This window comes from Cajanus cajan, chromosome 3 (genome assembly GCF_000230855.2).
Source record: "Cajanus cajan strain Asha chromosome 3, NIPB_CcT2T_4, whole genome shotgun sequence".
NCBI classification, from domain to species: Eukaryota; Viridiplantae; Streptophyta; class Magnoliopsida; order Fabales; family Fabaceae; genus Cajanus; species Cajanus cajan.
The window spans coordinates 6,632,815-6,652,840 of NC_138519.1; the positions used below are offsets into that span (position 1 = coordinate 6,632,815).

The 20,026-nt window shown below is 31.5% G+C and overlaps 2 protein-coding genes across 3 annotated transcripts; one reads left to right on the plus strand and one right to left on the minus strand.

Moving 5' to 3' along the window:
• Positions 1-8,337: 8,337 nt before the first annotated feature.
• LOC109802809 (nitroreductase family protein) lies at positions 8,338-13,119 on the plus strand. The gene is made up of 4 exons (XM_020364204.3): positions 8,338-9,093; positions 9,867-10,716; positions 11,374-11,563; positions 12,755-13,119. Exons 1-4 carry the CDS (start codon positions 8,384-8,386, stop codon positions 12,880-12,882), a joined length of 1,878 nt encoding a protein of 625 aa, XP_020219793.2. The 5' UTR covers positions 8,338-8,383; the 3' UTR covers positions 12,883-13,119.
• Positions 13,120-14,389: 1,270 nt separating this feature from the next.
• LOC109797997 (YCF20-like protein (DUF565)) lies at positions 14,390-17,216 on the minus strand. 2 transcript variants are annotated; one of them, XM_020358186.3, is made up of 3 exons: positions 17,057-17,216; positions 16,179-16,384; positions 14,390-15,523 (listed from the first exon to the last, which is right to left on the minus strand). In XM_020358186.3, the coding sequence occupies exons 2-3, from the start codon at positions 16,367-16,369 to the stop codon at positions 15,121-15,123; spliced, it is 594 nt and encodes a 197-aa protein (XP_020213775.1). In that variant the 5' UTR covers positions 16,370-16,384; positions 17,057-17,216; the 3' UTR covers positions 14,390-15,120. The 2 variants fall into 2 exon arrangements, with proteins under 2 accessions (XP_020213775.1, XP_082926415.1); XM_083070289.1 differs by having other exon boundaries at positions 16,179-16,469; positions 17,057-17,211.
• Between the last annotated feature and the right edge of the window lie 2,810 nt (positions 17,217-20,026).

Consider the following 20,026-nt stretch of genomic DNA (forward strand, 5'->3'; position numbering starts at 1 on the left):
AAATTATACTTTTCTAAACTAATTTTCTAAAAATCTTATTAATCATTGTCTACTTCATTCTAAAAACAATATTCATTTAAAAGACAAATTTTGAGGAAAGTACAATACAAAATATGTTTATTTTTTAATAATTAATTTAAATAGTTTAATTTATATATATAATTTTTAATATTTCAAATTAATTAAAAGATTCTAAATGTGACTTTTAAAATAATCAGTATAAAAATAATAATATTACCATACATGAAAAATTAATAAATAGAAAATGGTGTCAATTTGTGTTTAATTATTTTAAATTAAATTTATATAATTTCTTTTTTTCTTTTTCAACAAGCTTATAAGCCTAATATATTAGAAGATGTGTATTTCCACTTTTTAACTTTAAAGATGATACATGTATATATATTAAGAGTTAATCACCTATATATTGTTAATGTAAAGTTTTTTTATATCGACAATTAATTATATCTTTTAATTGTGTTATGTCACTGTTAAAAGTAAATGTGTTTACAGTGACATGACACAATTAAAAGATATAATTAATTGTCGGTATGAAAAATTTTTACACTAATGGTGTATAGGTAATTAACTCATATCTTAATATACGTGTTTTTACTGTTCATTTTAAATTTGTATTTTGCATACAGTGACATTAATTTCTTATTTGTTGTTAAATTTAGTTTTATATTTACTAGTTTATTTCTTATATTTTGTTCTCTTTTCAATTTATTTTTTATTCTTAATAAGTGTTTCTTTTTCATGTAATATTTATGATATATTTATATAAGCATATATACGATATAATAAATATTTTTTATTATTTTAAATAAACTGCTCCCACTGATCCAAAGTTATAAGTTTGCTACTGACCTCTCATTTGTTTATTTAAAAAATCATATGAGTGGGTAAAATAATTTTTATTTAATAAATCTTACTCATATTTTTAAATATATTTTTATTAATAATATAAATATATAATATTAAATATTATTTTAGGCTTGGATATAAAGTGGAGTAGTGTATGGTGCACCATTACCATATATATATTAGCATTCAGATATATCTAGGAAAAGAAGGTGGTTAAGCTCGTCGGGAAGTGGTTTCTTGATAAAATAAAAATAAAAATCAAATACTAAAATTAGTAAAAAGAAATATTTAAAAATAATTATAAAAAAAAGTTTTAAATTAAATATATTTTTATCTAAATATATACATCGAAAAAAGTGCAGAGTGAATTGACGGAATGATCTTGCAAACCGACATTCAGATTCGGTGAATAATAATACATTTTTATACATATAAAGGATTTGTCATGCAATCTAATTTGCGTCGTAAAATGTGTTGTCCACAACAATGCAATGCAATCATTCAGTTTGTCATACCATGCAATTTGCAATATTCCACGCAAAATGTTAAATTATTTTTGTAATAATCTATTTTATTACTTTAAAATTTTGAGTTCATTGTATACTTCCACTTAATAGCTAATATAGTAGTACCATGTTATTGTTGGGGTTGTTCATCAAAAGGAATTTATGGAATCAAACTATTTAATTTTAATTAATTTTGTTATTGAAATTTTTACTTTAACTTTAAATTAAATTAATTATAGTATATTTTACTTATCAAAATTTTTAATAAGACAAACATATTTGTATTTCTTAAAAGTATAACAAATTTTATTTCTAGTCTCTCATAAATTTAATGAACATTTTTATTCATTGATTTATATTTTAATTAGTTATTATTATTAAGTTTAATTGTTAAATCGTTAACATGATAAATTTTTTGACTTATCATGTATTAGTATGGCACAAGTCAAATGTCACACGTGTATGATAATAAAATAATTATGAATTTTTAAGTTAATTAAATAATATTTTTTAAAATCAAAATTAGAAATATGTAAGGCAAAAATGGAAGTGAGGAAGACATTGAAATTGTAAATCTAGTTAAAGAAATTTAAGGATTTGAAGAATAAAGAATTTTGAAAGGATTAGAAATATGAGTGAATTAAAAGAATTTAGGGATTTGTAAAAGAAAGAATTTTGAAGGGATTAAAATTATGATTCAATTGAAGGAATTTAGATATTTGAAGAAGGAAGGGTTATGTTGTGTGTGTTAGGTTGATCACCAATTTATTTGGTCTAAAATTAACTTAGTTTGTTTAAAGAAGAAGAAAAAAATTATCTTTTGGAGAATGGCCAAAAGTCCATTATTTTCAATATGTTATTTTTATTAACATTAACTGTTTGAGAGACAGTCTTAGTGAAAGAAGAGAAATAAGATACTAGTACATGGGTTTGCATGCATTTGTGCAACAGAGGGAAGAAAAAGAATTTTCTAAGAAGGAGAGTACAATTAGCTTTAAAAAGATGGGTGAAGACGATGTTGTTGGTACAATAATAAAATTGGATTCCACCAATTACTCTATTTGAAAGCCTCAAATAGAATACTTGCTATTTTGTAAAGACCTGTATGGTCTCATTGAGGCCAATGATACAAAACCAACAGATAAATCTAAAGAAGAATGGAAGAAGATAGATAGGAAGACTATTGGCATGATCAAACAATGGATGTATCAAAACATCTATTAGTATGTGTCTAATAAGACTATTGCTTTCAACTTGTGGAAGAAACTAGGCGAGTTATTTAGGTCTAAAATTGCACAAAATAAGGCATTCCTGGTGTCAGAAGTTGGTAAACTTAAAATATAAATATAGTTCCTCTAATGGTATCTCTAAGTAACTCTACTCCTAATGGGAAGCTTACTTTTAATATGGTCAAAGATAATCTCCTGAATGAAGAACTAGGAGGAAGGGACAAGGCATGGTTAGCTCTTATACTCATAATAAGGCTTTGGTTGTGGAGTAAGGGGGAGAAGCCAACATAGAAATTCTAAAAAACCTAATGATTGCAAAAAAGTTAAAAGGAAGGTCAAGGACAAGGAAAGGCATTAAGAGTTTCCATTGTAATAAAATGGGACACGTGTTGAAAGAGTGTAAGTTCCTTAAGCGAGATAAGTCAAGGGGTAAAAATGATGAAAAGAGATAATAAAAAGACAAAAACATTATTGTAGTTGTATCTGATAATGAAGTTATCATTGTTTATGATGATAATTCCATTAATCTCAAATGTTAGAAGTATGAATGGTTTATTGATTTTATTGATTTTATTGTCTCATTTCATGTTAAACCACAATGTGAGTACTTTATATCCTACATTGTCAAAGATTTCGGGCAAGTGAAGATGGAAAACCAAGGGGTAAGCAAGGTTGCTAACATTGGAGAAATTTGTTTGAAGACTAAATTCAATACAAGTTTAACTTGAAGAACGTCAGACATATCCCTAGCATGTGCCTCAGCTTGATCTTAGTATAGGAACTTAATGAAGATGGTTACCATAATTCTTTTGTAATGGAAAATAAAAGTACACCAAAGTGACTTAGGCGATAGCAAAAGGAAAGAAACGAAATACTCTTTATTGAATATCAGTAAAGTTGTTTGCACCTCAAGTGAATGCAATTGAGGATTGCTTTACAAAGTTATGGCATGAATATCTTGGTCACTTGTGCGAGAATGGTCTTAATACTCTTGCAAAACAAGGGTTGCTTCCTATTGAAGGCCCATCTCTTGAAACATGTTTTGATTACCTTGTTGGTATGCAACATATAATTTCCTTCTGCACTTATTTTACACCAATGTTTTCATTGTGGATGCTAAAACCCTTAGGGGTTACTCTTATTATATAACTTTTATTGATGACCATTCTAAAAAACTGTGGGCTTTTGTTTTGAAATCCTAAGATCAGGTATTTAATGTATTTAAACAACTTTATATAAGTGTTGAAAGAAAAACAGACAAATCATTATAGTGTGTCAGAGTAGGTAATGGTGGTGAATACAAAGAGTCCATTTGAGCGTTATTGTAGGGACTATGATGTCAAGCTTGAGAAGATAACTCCAAAGACCCCTCAACACAATGGGGTTGTATAGAGAATGAACCACACAATTAAAAATAGAATCAAATGCATGCTCTCTCATGCTAAATTACCTAAAGCCTTATAGGGTGAAACATTAAAAACTAGAATGGACTTGGTCAACTTTTCTCCCTATGTTCCTCTTGCTAGTGATGTTCTAGAATGGGTGTGGAGAGGAAAATATGTCACATATAGTCAATTGAGGGTGTTTGACTACAAGGCATTATTCATATCCCTAAAGATAAAAGATCCAAGCTTGATGGTAAGTCTAAATAGTGTATTTTCTTTGGTTATGGTTGTGATGATTTTGGTTACATGTGTGTTCAAATCTAGTTGAAAAAAAGGCTTTTAGAAGTCGAGATGTTATTTTTCTTGAAAATCAAACCATTAAAGATATTGACAGGAAGCAAAAGCCAAAATAGGTTGTTCGTGGGACATTGATATTGAGCCAAAACCTTCTACTAAGGCCACTAATAATGAAGAGATGTGAATGCAAATGTGGAGAATATAGTTGATGCATCTAAGCCTCAAATTAATAAATTAGTGGGGTCAGTTCCTCTAGAACCACTTGTGTTAGTTCCTTCTAAACCATTTATGGAGCTTCAATTGAGAAGATCTACTAGAGAGTTTTGTCTTTCACAAAAATATTCCTCTCGTGAGTATGTGTTGTTGACTGATTAGAGGGGGCAAAGAGTTAGGAAAAAAGCTATGTCACATGAAGAGAAGGATAAGTGGTATAAAGTCATGCAAAAAGATATGAAGTTCTTACATGAGAACCATACATTTGAGTTAGTGAAGTTGCCTCAAGTCAAGAGAGTACCAAAAAATAAATGGGTGTTCAAGTTGAATTAGAGGAGAATTGCTCACAACCAAGGTACAAGACAAGATTGGTTGTGAAAGACTCCAGTAAGAAGAAAAAAGTTAATTTTGAAGAAATATTTTCACTCGTGGCCAAGATGTCTTCAATTAGAGTTGTGTTTTGCCTAGCAGCTAATTTGAACTTGGAGGTTGAGCAGCTTGATGTGAAGACCACTTTCCTCCATGGTGACTTGGAGGAAGAAATTTGTATAGATCAACTTGAAGGTTTTGCAGTTGAAGGAAAATAAAAGCTTGTTTGCAAATTGAAGAAAATCTTGTATAAGCTCAAGCAAGCTCAAATGTAATAGGAAATTTCATGGGCATGACTAAACCTCTTATAATCATTGTGTGTTTGTGAAGAAATTTTTTAACGAAAGATTTATTATTCTCTTACTTTATATGGATGACATATTGATTGTTGGTCATAACATGTGAAAGATTCAAAATCTCAATAAAAAATTTGAATAAGTCCTTTGCAATGAAGGATTTGGGTCCTACAAGGTAAATTCTTGGCATGAATATTATCCGTGACAAGAAGAATGGTAAATTGTGATTATCACAATAAAAGTATATTAATAAGGTATTAGAGATAACTAATATGGGTAGTTCCAAGTCTTTTAGTACTCCACTTGCATATCATTTCAAGTGAATCTCTAAGCAATGTCCTACAAGGGATAAAGATAAAGAAAAATGCAAAAGATTCCATATGCATATATGATTACTAGCTTGATGTATGCACTGGTGTGTACAAGAGTAAATATTGTTCTCGTTGTTGGTGTTGTTAGTCGTTTTCTCCCTAATCTTGGTAAAGAGCATCGACAAGTTGTGAAGATGATACTTGGATGTCTCAAAGGTACTTTTGGTGTTTGTTTGTATTTTGGAAGTGACGAGCCTATGTTGAATGGTTACATAGAAGCATACATGGCCAGAGATGTGATTCCAAGAAGTCTACTTCTGGTTATATGATGATTTTTGCAGGGGAAGCAATGTCATAACTATCTAGATTATTGTTCTATCTTTTACAAAGGCAGAATATATTGTCATAACAAAAGTTGTCAAGGAGCTCTTGTGGATGAAAAATTCTTACAAGAGTTAGGACTTTCATAGGAAAAAATGTTTTATATTGTGATAGTTAAAGTGCAATCCATTTTAATAGGAACTCAACTTTTCATTCAAGGTTGAAGTGCATTGAGATTTAATATGATTGGATCCATGATGCGTTGAAGATAAAACAATTATCATGAGAGAAAATCCATACTAATGATAATGACTTAAATATGATGAAAAAGACTTTACCTCTAAGAAGTTTGTTATTTGCAAGGAAAAATCATGTTTGGTTGACTACTCCCAACTAACTGGTATGGGGATATTTGTCAGGTGGGTCATCAATTTATTTAGACTCATATTTACTTAGTTGGTTTAAAGAAAAAAAAGGCTGTTTTGGAGAGTGGGCCAAAAGCCCATTATTTTCAATGTTATTTTTATTAGCATCAATTCTTTGAGAGACAACCCAAGAGAAAGAAGAGAAATCAGATAGTAGTATGTGTGTCTCTTTGTGCAACAAAGAGAAGAAAGAAGAAATTCTTGAGGAGTGTAACAACTCGCTTGACAAAGAAGTGTTTGGTACCAATTTTGTTGTATTTTGGTTTTCTTTATTGTCTGGTTAAATACCCATTTGAGATTTTTTTTGTATGGTTATTCACCCTATTTGTTTAGGAGTATTTTTCTAATGATCCTTAATGGTTATAGGAGAACTTTTCGTGTTCCCAATAATTATTATTGGTGGAGTTTTTATTAGACTAGATCCTGTAATTTTTTTTACCCCACATTAAAGGTTTTCTCACGTTAAAACTTGACGCTTATTGATTTCTATTTTTTTTGTTTTATACGTAGAAAAGAGATCCAATTTCTGTTTCTACTTAATTATTATTTGTTGTCCCCCCCCCCCTCCCCCACAACAATGTGCAATCCAAATGGTGATTACATTTGTGTGCCCAAACATTTTATTAGTCTTTGAGTACATGTCTCAATGATATTTTATAGTGTTTTTCTTATGCTTCCATGTGGTAGGAATAGGGATGGCAATGAGGCCCCATGGGGCGGGTAATAATAAACCCGTCCCCGCCCTGCTAGATGAAAATTGGCCCCATACCCACCCATATCCGCGCGGGTATCGATTAAGCGGGTATCCATGAATTTCTTGAATACTCACGGAATATCCATGGATATTTATAAATTTTTTAAGAAATTAAAAAAATTATATTACAAATAATTTTAAGTTTATATTTAATGTCATTGAAATATTAAAAAAAATCAATGTTAATTTTGAACTTGTATTTAACGTTAATTTTGTTAAAATAATAATAAAAATGCAAGATAATCAATAACTTAAAATACATCAATCTCATAAGTAAGTGAAAGTCTCATGTTACATAGCTACAATTATTCAATCTCATATTCTAAATGAAAGTAAACAACTAAAAATACATAAATCTTATTGGCTCAATCAAAGATAGAAAATTAATCAAATTACATCCAACATAATTCTATAACATACTTAACACATGTTGGTAACTTCATCAACCTCACTTTTGTAAGAAAATAAGATGAGAGAGTGTAGTTTTAGGGTTATGTGGTACAAGGATAATTAAGATATTTAAGAAATATTATTAAACGGGTATTCGCGGGTATGAATATCATCATACCCGCCCCGCCCCGTTTATAAACGGGTAAAAAATTATCCGTCCCCATTATCCGCGGGTACCCAATTAGCCTATCCATTTATTATCCGTAGCAGGTTTTACCCACAGATACCCACGGGTGCGGGTATTTTTGCTATCCCTAAGTAGGAATGACTTCACTCAAGATTTGTTGATGGTACATTTAGGATAGATTTTTATATTCTTAAGGTATGTGTGTAATTTTGCATTGCCAATTCTTTAGCATTTGATCCCTTATGTCATAAGGACTTCATAATTAGTATAGATGTGAATTTCATTATCTTCAAAAAGTTATACTTGCAAACAATCTACTTCACATATAAGATAGTAAATGATATGCTCCTATTAGTTTTCTAAGCACATTTGTTAGAAATTATTTAATTATTAAAAACATAATTTTATTATGATATATGCGTGATAAATCTATGTGACAAACAACTCATCATGTTAATACATGTAATAAACACTAATGTGTCAATATAACAACCACTTCATTAATTTAATTGTTAAACTTAATAATAAAGACTAATCATATCGATGAAAATAGAAATTAGAATTAGAAATATTCGTTTTATGAGAAACTAAAAATAAAATTTGTTATATATTAAAGTAGTTAAAAATATATTTAAATTTATAATTTTTTAAATATAAAAATTAAAAAGTATATTTCATACATATACATGAAAAGGGTAGCCCTTTTATAAGTTTTATTCATTTGATTTTTCCCTTTTATTAATTTTGAAAAGATACGAGGCACACTCTAGGTAGAACTAGAAACTCTAGAATCAAGTTCGATACTTCCATTCCCTAACTATCCTTTTAAAAAAATGCCATCATCTCTTCTCCCTCTCCGCAACACACCACCATCACTCCTCCATTTTCTCCCTTCAACCCCTCTTCCATTCCAACCACAACCCATGTCCACTTTCTCTACTTCCCTCTCTCCCTCCACATCCACATCCACCTCTCAAAACAACCTCGACCAGCCCGAGCACAACCTCTCCCACGTCCTCAAATACCACAACCAAACCAAACACAACTTCAACCGCTACGCACGGGGCCCCCACGGGCTCGACTGGGCCAACCAGCCCAACCCATTCCGCAGGTACCTCTCCTCCCCTCTCCTCCCCCTCCTCCACCCGCAACCAAACGCACACCAATCACCACTCTACCACTCTCTCTTCCGTTCTCTCCCCTCTCCGCACCCCATTTCCGAATCCACCGTTTCCCACTTCCTCTTCGATTCCCTCGCTCTCTCCGCCTGGAAAACCACCGGCTTCTCCACCTGGTCTCTCAGGGTCAACCCCAGTAGCGGCAATTTGCACCCCACTGAAGCCTACGTCGTTGCCCCACCGATACCCTCCATCTCCGATTCTCCTTTCGTCGCTCATTATGCCCCAAAGGAGCATTCTTTGGAGCTCAGAGCCAAAATCCCATCTGGGTTTTTCCCCAAGTTTTTTCCACCCAATTCGTTTCTCGTTGGGTTGTCCTCGGTTTTCTGGCGCGAGGCTTGGAAGTACGGTGAACGAGCGTTCAGGTACGAGTAAACTACGAATTTCGGGCTTAGACTCTTCCCTTTCTCTCTAATATAAAAGTAGTTTTATAAATATTAGTAATCATGTTAAGAAGTAGATTAAGAGAAGGGGCTTGTTCCTTATGATATGGTGGACCAATGTTCGAATTTCCTTTAAGAGAAGGGTTTACACAATATGTCGAATAGAGCCTCTATCCCTTGTAATAGAGTGAAGGGTCATTTTGGTCCGTGAATTTGGAAGAGGCTGTTGTAGTAGCCTCTGAAACTGAGAAAATGTCAAATAAGTTATTGAAAGTATAAATTTATAATCACATTAGTCCAAAATTCAAGAAAATGTGTGCCTTGAGTGATAACTTTGATATAAATGATCAAAATGACAATAAGTTATTAAGTTTAAGGGCTTATTTGACATTCTAATGACTTATTTGAGGTTGTCATAGTTCCAGGGATTAATGTGTCAGTGCTCATCATTTTCAGGCATTAAAATGACTATTTATTCCTATAATATGGTGAACCAAAGTTCAAATTTCTGTTAAGAGAACTGTTTACATTTTCAATATGTCTAATAGGATTGCCTCTTTCAGAGGATATTTGTGGGGTGAAAAAATGAAAAATGCTTCAATTTTGTCAACTTTTCTAAAATTACATTCACTTAGGGACTAAAGTGATGAATATTTTATACTTCTAAGATTACTTGAATAGTTTTGTAAGATTAAGAACTACTTAGGAGAGAGAATAATAGTTTAGGGACAAAATTGATGGTTTATTCATTTCAGGTACTGTAACCATGACGTTGGTCATGCCATTGGTGCAGTTGCCATGGCTGCTGCGGGTCTTGGTTGGGATGTGAAGGTTTTGGATTCTCTGGGGTGTGAGGAGTTGAAGAGTCTCATGGGGCTTCATGTTTTCCCAGAGTTTGAGATTCCATCACGTGCTGTTAGAGGGAAGATTCCAGAGATTGAGTTTGAGCATCCTGATTGTGTGATGCTAGTTTATCCAAGTGGGGTTGGTGGGTTTGATGTGGATTGGAAGGAGTTAAGTGAAGCTATATTGGGGTTTGATGAGTTGGAGTGGAAAGGGAAGCCTAATTCCCTTAGCAAAGAGCATGTGTGTTGGGATCTTATTTATAGGACTGCTGAGGCTGTGAAGAAGCCTTTGACATTGGACGATAGGTTCTCGGTTGAGCCTTTTCAGAGGAGTGGTGTTTGTGGTGAGGGTTTCTATAAGGGGTTAACTGTGAGGGAAGTTGTTAGGAAGCGTAGGAGTGCTGTTGATATGGATGAAGTAACTAGAATTGAGAGAGATGCATTTTATCAGATTCTGTTGCATTGTCTTCCTTCAGGTTGCCAGGTTGGAGGAAGGCAAAAGAGGCAGCTGGCATTGCCATTCCGTGCGCTTCCATGGGATGCCGAGGTGCATGCTGCTTTGTTTGTTCATAGAGTGGAGGGGTTGCCGCAAGGATTGTATTTCTTGGTGAGGAATGAAAATCATTTTGATGAATTGAAGAAGGCTATGCTCCCTGACTTTTTGTGGACCAAACCTGAGGGCTGCCCTGATGAGCTTCCGCTGTATGAACTGCTTAGATCTGATTGCCGGAAGCTTGCCAAGCAGCTTTCATGTCACCAGGTATGTGACAATTGGATAATGCCTACATCTTGTGTTCTAAATTTTTGCAGTGCTTTATGGAGTTTCTTAAATGTCTGGAAAGTATGTTGTTACATGATCAAATAGTGCTTTAGTTAGATTCTGAGACAGTCACTTAGGAGATAAAAAAAAATGTCTTCGTTTATTTAGGATGACAGTTTTGAGGGTTTGCTGCTATTGTTTTTAATGGTTATGTGTTTTGAATGTGACTTTTTCTTTTAAAGAAGAATTATTATTGAAATTTGGTTTACTGGATTAGTATTTAGTAATACATTTAACTGTTTCGCAATTCAGACATTGTACTGTCTGGTAGTCTTATCCCTACCATTGAATTAGCGAATAAGATGCAGTTTGTTTTTAATAGCATCACAATTTGGAATTTGAATTTGAGGGTACATTAAGTTATTTTATTTTTATTATCCTAATTCCTAAGAGCTACTGATTTTGTGGGATAGAAATGATTTAGGGTTTGTGATTTATTCTGTCTATTAATAATTTAATACCTCTAATGTAAAATGACATTATACCATTCATTGTATAATACTAATAACAGTCTTATTTCTAACTAGAATCTTAACAGACACTCAATGAATATTGCATATCCCTTTTTAATTGTGACACATTGACATGTAAGTGCAGGACATTGCAAGTGATGGTTGCTTCAGCCTTGGTATGTTGGCTCGAATGGAACCTACTTTGCGTGAGAAGAATGCTTGGATGTATCCACGTTTATTTTGGGAGACTGGAGTCCTTGGACAGGTGCTGTACCTTGAAGCACATGCTGTTGGAATCTCAGCAACTGGAATTGGTTGCTTCTTTGATGACCCTGGTATGATTCTTTATTCTCACCATTGCTTTGGAAACTTTGGTCTGGTGGCAGTTATTTTAGTTTTGGTAAATATTTGATTTTCTGCTGAGTCCTTGCAAAGATAAATGATTATATTGAGTTTTATATGAGAACTGTGAAGTAGTTAATACCTAATCATCATCAAGGCAATTAGACTTTCACATCAAGTGAGCATTGATACTTTAGCTTCATTCTTCGTTGTTCCATTATGTTGACAAGCATTAGAGTTGTTATTGTGCTGTCACTTTTATACAGCCATGTTAAGGTCCACTTGTGGAATCTAATTATCTAATCCTTATGAATTATGATCATGGTCAATCAGGCAGACGCCAGTCTTGTGTTACCTCAATGACACTTGAAATCTGATTGGTTGGTTAACTAATCAAAAGCAATGCCATGTTATCAGTCTTTTATTGCAGAAAGATTTCAAGTCACTCAAAGGCTGTTAAGATTAACCATTTTTATAGCTATTGCCTCTGGTATCTGGGTTTTTCTGGCTGTCTTTTTGACACTTAAGTTGGTAGCATGGTATGTATTTCACAAGAATTGCATGTTATCCTGATAAAAGCTCTCTAGATGGAAAACCAGATTCTAGAACATATTCTATGTTCTCATTTTAAATAGCAATTGATGAATTAAACAAATAATGGATTTGCTAATTGCTAAAGAGTAGTGATTGTACCTTTTAGATGAAGAACCAGATTCTCGGATCCTGAGTTCTTACTTTTTCTGGCAATTGAATTACAGAAACATAATCATGAATGATTGAGTTGTGGCACATGTCTGTTGTAGGTGAGTGAAGCATCTGTTTTTGGCCCACAAAATTGGTTATAGAGGAGAGAAAAACCATTTGAAAATAGTGCTTAGGATGGATAAGCTTGGGGTTTAATGTTACTCAGCCTGGAACCTGTATGCCTAATCATGTGGCAACTAGAGGACTGGAATATTATAGGACACATTTCCTGGTCATTTAAGAATGAAATTTGACTGCTCTCCATTGATAAGACCACTAACTAAATAGATATACATATTTTCAGGAGAAATATTGTCCAGTACTAATGCAATTATTAAAAAGTCGTTACTTGAACAAACCGCAAATGTGAAAATTTTGCTCGTACTGTTCTTGCATTTTGGAATCAGTATAGTTATTGAAAATCTTGCGTTCTTTTGCAGTTCATCAGTTGCTTGGGTTGAAAGGGTCAGCATTTCAGAGTCTCTATCATTTTACTGTTGGAGGTCCTGTCTTGGACAAGCGTATAATGAGTTTGCCAGCATATCCAGGCCCTGATGTTGATGCTTAAAGCTGCGCAATGACTTCAAATTGCCATTCAATGTTTAGGGCCTCTTAGATGAATCTCTTAAAACACAATTTCTTTAAATTGTTGTATACCCATGTATATGTGAATTGCTCTACGTAGGTAAAATCTGGCCTGCATATATACCTACACATTTGATAATTTTTTACCGTAGTAAATAACTACCTTGTATAGTAAATGTGTAAGTTTTCATAGTAATAAATCTGGATTAGATATCGTGAAGACCATGGTATAGTTAGCTTTAGAGTTTGGTATATATTGGTTTGAACTGCCAGGACCATATTGCTAATTTGTTACTTTCCACCTATTATAAAAGCCACATTGGCATTTTGTATCAAAATTTTCTCACTCGGTATAATTTCTAGATTTCTCGCATTATCTCAATTTTCTTTCATAGTGATGAGATTTACTCTGAAAATGTCTTTATCTTTCTGCTACCCAGTGCAAATATGTTCTCATTTTTTACTTTTTCTCAAATTTACGGACAGTTCTTTCTACCTATCTCTTTTTCAACGTTAACTTTCTCATTTTATTATTATTATTATTATTATTATTATTATTATTATTATTTCTCAGGAATTTAATGTAATAAAATCAAATATTTGTTTTGCAATGATTAAATTTGAGAATTTTGTTTATGTTAGTGCTTATATCTGGCATGGAAAATGGGTGTATGAGAAAGGTGGGGTGAATGACGGAAATACAGCATAAAAAGAAGGTTGCAAAGTAGATGGAGTTAACTAAGAACCATAAAAGGATAACTTTGAGTGATTGCCCTAATTCATTCTCGTTCGCACCTTTACCAATTATGGTTTTGATGAGTAGATGACAACTGTCCCCTCTTCAATGAATTGCTTCAAAAAACTTTTCAAGCCCTTGAATACCTCAGGATCATAGCACGTCAAGAGATTTTTGGGTTTACACAGACCAATTCCATTGTGGGGTCAAATATTTACTAACCCAACATTGTTGGTTGCAAGCCGAATCCAGTACACTTTTTTTCTTTTTGTTTCGAAAAATAGCTTTTAATCTCAAGTTTTCGTGGATTAAATTCTTTTTGTCACTAACAGACCAAATGTACAAATTCAAGACTAAATACACAAAAACCCTGTCATGGTGGCCTTCAACCATTATAGTGTCGGATTTCAAAATTAATTTGCTGGCCACAATTACACAAATAATTCAAGTTGACTAATGACTATGCTTGAAATATACACGGTATAGTTGTCATCCCATGGAAAATTGACTGGCGTTCATCATGTGAAGGTGTATATACCTTGGTCATCAAGTAGAGCAGAAAATTGACATAAATATAATATACATACACATAAATAAGTTTCAATAGAATTTTCAGTGCATCTGCATACGTTCATCAAAATGACATCTACATCAATCTGTACTGTGCAATGCTTTCAAGCGGTAACTGTACATCCAAAATGTAAATTTTCTTCTTTAAAATTAAAATTAGATATAGACAAGATGGATTCATGGATAGCTTTTCAAAGACCCTCTAGTAACTCAATGATTCAACAAATGGCATTATTGCAGTTCTTGATGGAGTCTGGAAGACATGCACATAGTGCATTGTACAATTATTTCATTGTTCTAGTAAAAATGATGGTCCACAAACACATTTCTAAATCTATTTGTGACAATTTGCATTATTTGTACCAAACTTGATTTTGATATAACCAGTCAGTAGCAATCTGAGCTTCCTCGGTATGTAAGAGTCACATCTCTCATGTGATAGAACAGTGCCGTATTTATTGCAAAAAGGTTCACAATTCCACATAATGTTCCAATTTGTCTTAACTCTGAATGCCCCTGCAAAGTGAATTCCAGCAATCCACTACTAGCAAGGATCTGATGCCAAGACGGATACACGAATGAAACTTTGGAATATGGGACTGAAGCAGTGACATGACATGTTGGGGTTTATTCTAAAATTTGAAGTTGTTGAATGTTTCAATGTGCTTTAAAATGCCCTAGTCAAAACCATGGCCAAGTTGATCTATGTATGATCATCCACCTCCTGATTTTCAGGGATTTTAAGCTTTGATGTTTAACTAGCTCCAACTTATCTCCAGTGAAGAGTAACTTCGGTGGTGACCGATTGCCACAATGACAATGAGTCAATTGCAGAAAAAATGCCAAGCATCAAAAGAACACTCGGAAATTTCAATTCATACGGTAGGGATTGCTGCATCCAATAATGAAATCAAATCAATATTTGAAGGAATCTAAGAAAAGTCCCAGTGTAAGGCCAGCCTTCCAATAATTAAACACGGAAATAAGGCTCCTGTTCTTGCTAAGTAAAGGAATAGAAGCATTGTACATGAGAGCCCCAATGCCTTCCACAACAGCCACAGCCAAGGCAGCAGATAGAATATCCCAGTCACCAGTTTGTCCAATAACAGTGGCAAAGGCCGTTGCACAATAAAATCCAACCAAGAAGAAAAGCAGCTTCATTGGAAGATTTTTCTTTACCTCCTGAATTTTAGAACCTAACTTGGTCTGAAACTCTTGAATCACTCTAATTATGCGTGTCCTTCCATTAGTGCCATTTGAAGTGGAAGGACTAAAACTGCTGTCATTTATGCTGCTCCTAACTGACCAAGTCATCCTCCTGAAGAGGAACATAAAGACTTAATATCCTAAGAAAAAGTTCAATAAGAAATGGCTCTCTTCATATAATTAACTACCTATAGGGTAATAGAGTGTATGAAGTGTTTCAAACGGCGTGCATGCTTGTGCAGACCCATTTATATAAATATAGCCGAAAAATATCATCTGTTTTGAATGATAAAGCAACACTTGTGTACCCTTTTAGGTAAAATCTTTGAAATAATAAGGATATTACTTTATAATTTTTCCATCAAATTAAAGCTATAAAAATTTTGTAATGCAACACATTTCATCAATCCTGTGAAGATAAACTTCACCATATTTAAAAAAAAAAAAAAAAACTTCTCATCATCTATTAAAGACCTAAAACTGATCCATTACTTTAAATTAGTCAGACCTAATTACAGAATTGGAAAATTTGTAGCCCAATAAAACACAAGAGTAGAACTGTCAATCAACAAAGGCAGGTTTATAACATAACCCCGTATTAAATATAACTATGCATCTGAGCTCCATGTCAGCATTTATTTGTCACAGAACCTCCAACTATACAACATATAATATCATATATCTAAAGGCATCTCATTATATGGCTAGATTCTCCGCAGAATTGATGATAGAATAGAATATCATGGCATAAACTGCTACTGACTTACTTGAAATTGACAGTTAAACAAGGTTGAGCAAAACTGGAGAAGCATGGAGAGCATTGCTTCTGGCCAAACATGGTTTTGTAAAGGAATGCAGCAATACCAACTTTAGAAACACCTGAACCGATGTAATCAAGAGATTTAACTTTGGCACTAGTCATACAACTGGAGGGTGCCATCCTAGTTGCAAATAACATGCAGAGTCCTCACTCCTGAAGATGATACAAGATGTAAGAAACATCAATAGGCAGATTACCACTGGATGCACCAAAAGATGAAACATGTAATCACAAACAACTGAAACACCCCAAATCAATTATATCAGATACAATGATAAATGAGACCATAAGTAAATTGGAACTACCATTTTCACATTAAGATAGACACAGAGAACATAAACAAGACCCAAAAATTCTTCACAAAACAAGTTCATTGAAAAACCACATGAGAGAATACCTTCACATCAATAAAGTGCTTGGAGCTGAAAATTTAATATACAGAAATATGAAGTACAAATAACTTTATGCAAATCTTTGCAAAAAATAACAATGAATTCAACATATACCAAACAGTGCCTCTCAATTTTTGAATTGGGTGTTGTCTCTTATCATCTTTATATTACAGTAATCTGACACAATTTAACTGCTTGTGCAAGATTAAAAGATAACATGATGCGATTTCAATGCTAAGTTTAGGCGAATAAGTAACCCTCTATAAAAAAATTTAACAAAAAATTACATCATTATTTGGTTTTCGTTAATTGAAAAAGCAGATTAAAATATAAAAAAAAAATTACAATTTTGAAGTGGAAGCACAATCATTGAGGCAAAATGGGCGTTTGAGTAATGAAAAGTTAAGGCTAAAAAGTGAAGTTAGGAGCTTACTGTGTGTATTGTTGATGAGAGCAAAGGGAGAATTTAGTGTGAAATTAGGGTGCGAAGTTGTATCAATTGAAGCTGTTATCATTTCCGAACAAAACGTACACTTTGGGAACGGTGTCTTGCCCTCACCCTTTTCCACAATTCTTTCATTTTTTTTATTTTTTATTTTGGAGTATAAACTCTTTCGGTGTTTTCATTTACCAAAAATAGAATAATGCTATTTTATTCATTAATTAATTATTTCCTCAAAAGAATTTCAATATGTAAAATATCAAATATTACGCCCATTCCTTTCTTTTTACTTGTGAGTTGGGTTAAATTCTCAGAAGAGTTTCATCTATAATGATTCTATTTCACAGAAGTATTTTTAATAGATAATACATGTTATTTATTAATATATATATATATATATATATATATATATATATATATATATATATATTCCCTTTATCAGTAAAGAAGATTTTTTAATTTTAAGATTTTAATCAAAGAATATTATTAATATAATTCTAATATAATTTTATTATATTTTTTAATAATAACTTCTCAATTACTAAAAACAACTATTAACAAGATTCTACAATTAGTTTGCATTAAGACTGGTGTCAATTACACAAGGATACTAGAAAAAAATATATATTGATACCTCATGAAGTTTATGATATTGAACATTTATTTTAATGTTTATAGCAATTTTACTTATAGGAGAATATGGTACAATATTTCTCAAATAATTAAAGAATTAATATAATATCTAAAGAGAATTAGTATCATATATTTTTAAACAATTAAAAGAATTCGGCGTAGTGTGTTTGGATGAAGAATTTTACAAATTCAAGGAATTTTAAATTCTTGGTATTTGAATTACTTTGATTTCAATTTCTATCATTGTTAAAATATTTTGTTTGGATAAGTCAATTCAAATTTCTCAAATTTTAAATTGTTAGGTTGGATATGATAATTTGATTCCACCTTGATAAAATTGATTTTAAAAATATATTTATATGTTGAGATTTTTAAATTAAATTTTAAAAAAATAAATATTAGCTAATTTTTAAATATTTAATAATTTTAAAAATTAATAGTAGATAATATTTAATAATTTTAAATATATTTTTGAATATTCAATATTTAAAAACATGAAGAGATAAGAGATAAGACAAAATATATAAGTGAAGTAAGAAGATAAAAATATGAGGAATTTCAAATTCTTACTCTTTTGGGAGAATTTGAAATTCTACTATTTCAAGGAATTTCACAAATGCTTGAATTTCAAATTCCTTATAAATTCCTCATCCAAACAAGGTATTTTACCTCAAAGAAATTGAAATTCTTCAAATAAATGAATTACTCCATGTAAATTCTCCATCCAAACACACTATAAAAGATTTATTTGCAAATCTTGCAAAACTTTATAGTAGTAATGTAATTTACCATAGAAAAAAAAATTGAAGGAGGCTTGTGTCCGTATTCGGATACGTTCACTTACATATCTGTTAGTCACAAATGAAATAATACAGAAACTACAACATCATTAGTAAAAAATAAATAAATAGAAATCTTATAAAATAATGTATATTGAAAGAGGAATACTCATTTTATATGTACTTGTGATACAGAGGTTAATAACTACTTTCAATAATTGATTATTTCTTATTAATATCATGATTATAAAAAAAAAATTTAAAAAGATATCGTATCAAATTTTATATCAAAATAGAGAAAAACAAAAAACAAAAAAAAATGTAGAAGCCATGCTTCCTCTTCGTTTATGGTGTGTCTCGATGAGGAATTTTAAAATTCAAAAAATTTTAAATTTTTGATATTTGAATTTTTGATCTTAATTTCTATCATTCTTAAAATATTTTGTTTAGATAAGTCAATTCAAATTTCTTAAATTTTAAAATTGTTAGGTTGAATATGATAATTTGATTTCACCATGATAAAATTGATTTTAAAAATTATTTATATTCAGAATTTTAAATTAAATTTTATAAAAGTAAATTTAGCTAATTTTTAAATATTTAATAATTTTAAAAATTAATATTAAATAATATTTAATTTTTAAATATATTTTTGAATATTCAATAATTAAAAACATGAAGAGATAAGAGATAACATAAAATATATAAATGAAATAAGAAGAAAAAAAATGAGAAATTTTAAATTCTTACTCTTTTGAGAAAATTTAAAATTCTATTATCTCAAGAAATTTCACAAATGTTTGAATTTCAAATTCCTTATAAATTCTTCATCCAAACAATGTATTTCACTTCAAAAAATTTAAAAATTTTCAAAGAAATAAATTACTCCATTTAAATTCTCTATTCAGGCAAATATATCGAAGAAGAAAAAAAATCTACTGAATTTTGGTGATAAAAAAAGTTAATAGTTTCAGCTTCAAGTCCATCAGCATACGTTGCTTTTCTGCTTCAACCAACCAATCAACGATGTAGTGCTTAAAAGCCCCACTCTTCTTGTATTGCTCATTTTGTCAGCAAAAGCTGCAAACCATTTTGCAGCTACAACTGCTAAAATTCTAAATTTAAGATACAAAGCCAGTTATTTATCATAAGGCCTCGGAGAGGTAAAGATTAGGAAGTCTTCAGGTCCCTTTGTGGTTGTCTTTTTGCTTCCATTGAGGGGTTTGTTTATTGTATTTAAAATCTCAATTATATATTTTACATTAAAACATGTATCATAATAAGAATTGATATTATGCATTTTAATAACAAACATTAGGTTTGAACTTGAACAGAAAAATTGGTTTATAGGATAACCATGCTTTATATATATGCAGGATAGATTAATTGATTTGGGCTACATATGTAACTTTTCACCCTGAAATTTGATTCCAATTTTTTTTTTAATTCATTTATGTAATTCATGCAATGTCTTAAAGTTGACAATAATAGTAATGTCTTAAAGTTGACAATAAATGACTATTATGTACTTACATAATATAATTTCTAC